General features: G+C 38.7%; 1 protein-coding gene across 1 annotated transcript; it reads right to left on the reverse strand.

Moving 5' to 3' along the window:
• Positions 1-4,736: 4,736 nt before the first annotated feature.
• LOC140519738 (olfactory receptor 1f45-like) lies at positions 4,737-5,663 on the reverse strand. The gene has a single exon (XM_072633078.1). The coding sequence runs from the start codon at positions 5,661-5,663 to the stop codon at positions 4,737-4,739; it is 927 nt and encodes a 308-aa protein (XP_072489179.1).
• Positions 5,664-6,638: the final 975 nt, after the last annotated feature.

A 6,638-nucleotide genomic window follows, 5' to 3' on the forward strand; every position in this document is an offset into this window, starting at 1 on the left:
AAAAAGAATTAACACATATGTTGAATACAGAAAATTAAGACTCAGTGTAAAGTAAGGTAAGCACAGCCAAGAAAATAATATATACCATTACTTCAACCAATTCCTTTGACTTCCCAGACCAAAGTCCCCTTCCAATGGCTGTCACTGACCTTTGTCTTCTGCCTCCGCTCATTAAAATATAAGGTAACTAAGGGCAGATGCTATATCCTACCTTCTATTCTTACCCTAGAGTTTAGATTATAATAAATTTTAATAGATGATTTTCATGCATCCAAGAATTTATAATTATATAAATTTCAATAAATCATCATAATCATAATCGTCACATCAAGTTTTATCAAGTAGAATTAGGTACAAAGTTAGGAACTCATCTTCCCCCAATCCCTCCCTTTCTTCTACTACCCCTCTTACTTCAGAGTAAAACATTGTTCTCTCAATTTTTCAAACTTGTAATCTTGGAGTCATCCTGAATTCTTCACTCTCTCTCTCAACCTCCTACACCCTCCCCCACAAACCAGTCTGTTGCCAAATCCTGTTGATTTCACCATTGCAACATCTCTTGAATGTTCCTTTATCCCTCCTCTGTCATTGCCACCATTGTGGAACAGCCCATCTTCAGCTGATACTTCAACTATTGTAATAGCCTGCTTGTGGGTCCTACTGTCTGAAGTCTCTCACCCACCCCAATCCATCCTTCATTCAGGCACTAAAGTGATTTCCCTGAAGTGCAGGTCTCAACATATCACCCCATATACGATAAACTCCAATGCTTCTCTATTGTCTTTAAAATCAGTCAAAAATCCTCAAAGTCCTTCATAGCCTAGACTGATTCACCTTTCCAAGTTTTTTACAGCTTATTCCTCAAGACGTACTCTTCATATCAGTGACACTGTCCTCCTGGCTGTTCCAGGAACACTTAATCTTTCATGTCCAGGCATTTTCCTTGACTGTTCCACATGCCTTTGTGCTTTACCCACTAAGCTCCCTGGCTTCCTTTAAGTCTCAATTAAAATCCCATCTTTTACTGGAAGGCATTCTCAAACACTCTTATGTTTAATGTTTTCCTGTGAGTAACAGTGAACACCCCAGCATATACAGGGGGCATCATCTATCATAGGTTCTTAGATTTGCATTTACAAAAGGAAAGACAACTTTTGAGGGCTCAACAATCACTTCAATTACATTCAACATGCAGGGAACAACAGACAGGCTTCCAATTGACCATTACATACATATATACATAACGACCAGAGAGGGAAGCAACAACATCTGGATTTTCAAAGCTGGGGCACTGCTTAGAGGATTACCATAGTCTCATCTGGCATGCAAAACTTCTTCCAAAACTAGGCCTCAAAGCAAAACCTCCCCTCAGAGTATATATACTTTTTTCAGAATCAGAGGACATGACCCCTAGAGACCCAGTGCCTCATTAGCAATCATCAAACGGTGTGGGCCATCATAGGAAACAAGCCTCTCCTAATCAAGCCTCTCCCAATAGCCCCACCTGAGATCTGTTAATGGGTAGGGGAAGATTTGAAACTCCCACTACACTCTTATTTATTTCTCATTTATCTCCTATGTAGCTTGATTTGTGTATATTGACCTACATGTTGTCTCCCCCATTAGACTATAATTTCCTTGAAGACAGGAAAATGTCTTTTCCTTCTTGTTGTATCCCCAGCACATTGCATAATCCATAGATATAGAAGATGGTTAATACACATTTTTTCTTCAATTGCTTAACAAGTTCCTTGTTTGAATTGTAAATAGTTAAAAGTACTAGAAGCACAAATAAAAAAAAAAATCATGTTTCCTGTATGTATTGGAATATAGACAATCTTTTCCTTCATGATCTGACTTAGAAAAGATGTATTTAGTTTATAACTGGTAATTTTTTTAATGAATGCCTAGTTAATTTTTACATTTCATTTAAGTTATAGATCTTTTACACACCTACTTCACAGTCATTTTTCTTTATCTGACAGCTTCTGGTGACTGGAAGAGATAGTGAGGTTGACAAATTTATGCCATTCTGTCTCACTTAATTTCAATTTATGGTGAAATCAAAAGACATCACCCATACCATTTCACTATTGCATTATTGTAAAATTTAGAGACATCTCCTTCCCAAATGTTTCTATGTTCCTATGTTAGTATGCTCAGTCATATTGGACTGCACATTTACTCTGAAGTCATGATGTCATTTTGGTCTTCTTGGAATACAAAAGAAATTATGGGTGCATAAGGTGTATATTCAAGCAGAACCATTCACTCAGTTAATATAAGCTCCTTATGGTTTTCAATTTATCTTTCACTTTGTTAACATATTTTTCCTCTGCATTGAGATTCTCCTGTTTTCTCCCTGTTCCAAATCATTTCATAGCTCCCCCCTTACAGACTTAATATCCCTTTGTCAGACATTTAATCCCTTCAACATTCTGCTTCTATCCTACCCTTCTAGATTTAAACCATTTTTCTCCCCAAATTAGAGTATTCACACAGGCCTGCATATACCCTGGACTCTTTCACCACTGTAGCTCTGCTCACACAATTCCTTGACTTCTAAATTCCCATCTCATCATTGAAATTCCAGACCAAAAGCAAATTTCAGAGAAAAGATTTCCTTGGTTCCTTGATCACTAATAAATTCACATAATCTGGCCTTCATAGTCATCAGGGATTATACTTATTGGTACATACACCACTTGATTTAAAATTTTACTGTGATATCTTAGTGTTATGCAAAGGTTATGCTAGAAGAATGAAAATGCTTACAGGTTATGTCAAACTCAAAGGGCTTCAAGTATGGGTTCTAAGAGTCTGTCTCTTTTCTGACTGTAAGCACCCTTCCAGTGAAGACTGGATTCTGGCAAGAAGGGCTAAGATTGTAAAGACCCTGGGACTTGTATGTCTTCCCAGTGACAGAAGAGAGAAAACTTAACCCAAGACCTGAACCTCATGCTTGACTTGTGTGTGGTGTAAGTTTTCCAGGACTTCTGAAAGGGGACTGAAGGGAGGTGGTGATGCTTTCCTTCCAAACTTACAGCAGAAGCAGTATGGTAGCATCTGGTGACTCCTGTCCTCAGACTCATTCCTCCAAGGGACACCATGAATGGTGACAATGAAAGGAACAAGCAGTAAGGCATAAAGCTGTGTTTATTATCATAGGTGCTTGCACCAGCAGCAAGAAAGCTAAGGGTCAAAAAGATACTGCAGAACTGAAGAAATGGTCTTCTTCACTCCCCTCACTCTGCCATATTGCAGAAGGATTCAGCTGGAATCCAATCCTAATCATGTGTTTTTAACCTTTGATGTTCTTGATTTGTAGGATCCAATGTATCATTTTACACACCGTATTGTCTTAGCCATTCAATGCCTGAGAAACTACCCCAATTAAGATAGTAGAAGAAATAATAGAGAGGATGGAATTAATGAAAGAGATCATGTTTGAGAGTCTTCAAGAGCCATCTATTTAGTTCTTCCAGGCTGATATAAACTAGCATAAGCTACATAAGCACAAAAGTGCGTGAAAATGCCCAGCCTGAATCTGTGTCTATTTGTATTATTGACTTACTATTGAGAGATGAAGTAGGATAGACGATTGTGAAGGTACCAAGACCTAACAAGGATTTTTAAGATCTAAATATCAAACAAATCTCAAGTTGCAATTCAGGATGAAGATGCTCAGTTGGTCAAAGGTAACTATTAATCTGAAGATAAATCTTTGTATCAGGTAGAAATTTGTCATGATCCTTCCTGCCTCTGGAAAGGTCATACAGTTTATTCCTAAACAAGATTATTTCAGATTGAGGTAGAAGTGAATATAAGATGAGATGTTCTTCTTGCTAAGCTAGAAATAAAACTGAAGCCAAAGGGAGGATAAAATTCAAGACTAGGAAGAGACGCTCAAAACTGAGTCATTTTGATGGGGGGCTGCAGAAATTGTATTCTGTTACTGTACTGGGTACCTAAAATAATATTCCTAGATACCGATTTTCCCTTTTTACACATGCCTGAAATAAAATTGCTTCCATTGCATAAAAATGCCTGACCTGAGTATGTCTGTGTAAACATAATGTGAATAGAATAGTTAGATCTTCCCTGCCCATTAATGGGTCTAACACACATGGTGCTTGTGATGACATGGAGCCTTAGTCACATGGAACTCAGACTGGGAGGAGCTTGTCCCATTAGGGTAGAGAGAGAAAGAGAGAGAGAGAGAGAGAGAGAGAGAGAGAGAGAGAGAGAGAGAGAGAGAGAGAGAGACAGACAGACAGACAGACAGACAGACACAGACAGACACAGACAGAGACAGACAGAGACAGAGAGAGCAGGAGTAGAGAGTGAGAGCAGGTAGAGCAGAGAAAGAAGCAAAATTTGAGTGTGCAGAGATAGGAATTTGTGTAGTTAAACTTACTTTTGTGGGGAGGACTGACAGAAAGAAAGTTTAAGATCGGGGTGCTCCATGGATTAGTGATAAATAGCCTGTTAAATCTTATGTCTTCATATTCTAATGATGTCCCAAATGAATATTTTGGTTTTGCCACTGAAGAAGAGAGTTAATTACATTTTTGAAGTTTACCTTGCATATTCATAGATGCCACTATGGGTATTACATTTGCATTGCAATAAGTCAATTGCTGTCTGACCACTGAAGAAAGGAATAGAGAAGAGAGAAAAAATGGAAAAGCTAGCTCCAACAGGAATCCTACACTAGTTATTTGCACAACAAGGCCTTAACCCTTCATTCCCATAAACAGCCTTGCCAGGGCTGCTTTGATTTCTCGGTTTTGCAAACTATAGATAAAGGGGTTAAGTGTTGGAGCCACCACAGAGTACATGACTCTCGTCACAAGTTCTTGTTCTTCTTTTTGTCGCTCAATCTGACTTGGGGGCCTTACGTAAACAATGACTAAAGTAGTATAGAAAAGAAGAACAACTGTTAGATGAGATCCACAGGTTGAAAATGCTTTGCGGAAACCACCAGGAGATCGAACCTGACAAACAGCAGCTCCTATGAAGACATAAGAGGCCATAATGCAGAGAGCTGGCATAATGATTACAGAGCCACCTTGAAATACAACCATCATGTAGTTGAGGGAAGTATCAGAGCAGGCAATACGTAGCAAAGGATGGATATCACAGAAGAAATATGAGAGAGTACGATTGTTACAGAAGGTGAGCCGAGCAAGGAGGGTTGTATGGAGCAGAGAATGCAGGGCTGCACCCACCCACATAGCCCCTATGAGCACCATACATCGTGGCATGGTCACCACAGTAGTATAGTGCAGTGGTTTACATATGGCTACATATCTGTCCCATGCCATGGCAGCTAATACAAAGTTGTCCACATTGCCTGCCATCAGGAAAAAGAAGACTTGGGACAGGCAGGCTGAATGGGTGATGGTCTGGTCCCCTGTCAGCAGGGCATAGAGGAGCCTGGGCATTGTAGCAGAGGTGAAGCAGAGATCTGCCAGTGACAGGTTAACCAGGAGCACATACATTGGTGTATGGAGGTGTGCATCTGAGCCAACAGCAACAACAATCAACAGGTTCCCTAGGAGGGCTGCCAAGTATAGGACTAGGAATATTGGGAATAGAAGTTCTTGGTGAGTGGAGAAGGCCAAGAGGAGAAATTCATAAATGCTGGTCTGATTTTCCATTGTTATGTTACTGCTTAGTCTGAACCTGGATTGAGAAGATGAAGAAATGGATTGAGAGAGAATCTCAGAGCTAATCCACTCAAAAGGCTTAATAATTAACAGTATTATGGGCTTTCAAAAGTATGTTTCAAAATAATTTTTACAGCCAGTGTCTCTGATAGAGGCCTCATTTGTCAAATATACAGAGAACTGATTCTAATCTATGAAATTACAAATCACTCCCCAACTAATAAATGATCAAAGTATATGAACAGGTATTTTTCAGATGTAGAAATTACCGCTATCTATAGTCATATGAAAAAAATGTTTGAAATCACTGTTGATTAGAGAAATGCAAACTAAAACAACTCTGAAATAATGCATCATACTTATCAGATTGGCTAACATGACAAAACAGGAAAATGATAAATTTTGGAGAAGATTTGGGAAAATTGGAGGATTAATGCATTGCTACAGGAGGTAACTGATCCAATATTTAAGAACAACAATTTGGAACTATGCCCAAAGGTCTATAAAACTGTGCATACCCTTGGATCCTGTGATACAACTTCTTGGGCTATATATATTTCAAGGAGATCATAAGAATAGGAAAAAATATCCACATGTACAAAATTATTTATAGCAGTTCTTTTTGTTGTGGCAAAGAATTGGAAATTGAGGAAATTCCATCAATTGAGGAATGGCTGAAGAAGTTGTGGTATATGAGTGTAATGGAATACTATTGCTCCAAAAGAAATGACGAGCAGCTGGACTTCAGAAAAACCTGCAAAACTTAGATGAACTGAGGCTGAGTGAAATAAGCAGAACCAGCAGAACACTGTGTGATGATCAACTTTGATATATGACTCTTCACAGCAATACAAGGATGAAAGATAATTCCAAAAGACTCATGATGGAAAATGCAACCCACATCAAGAGAAAGCACTATAGAGTCTCAATTCAGATGAAAACAGACTTCTTTATTTTTAGTTTCTT

This window comes from Notamacropus eugenii, chromosome 1 (genome assembly GCF_028372415.1).
Source record: "Notamacropus eugenii isolate mMacEug1 chromosome 1, mMacEug1.pri_v2, whole genome shotgun sequence".
Lineage (NCBI taxonomy): Eukaryota > Metazoa > Chordata > Mammalia > Diprotodontia > Macropodidae > Notamacropus > Notamacropus eugenii.

Bases quoted from the DNA above. Each gene is read 5' to 3' on its own strand.
- LOC140519738 (XM_072633078.1), bottom strand. From the start codon at position 5,663: ATGGAAAATCAGACCAGCATTTATGAATTTCTCCTCTTGGCCTTCTCC.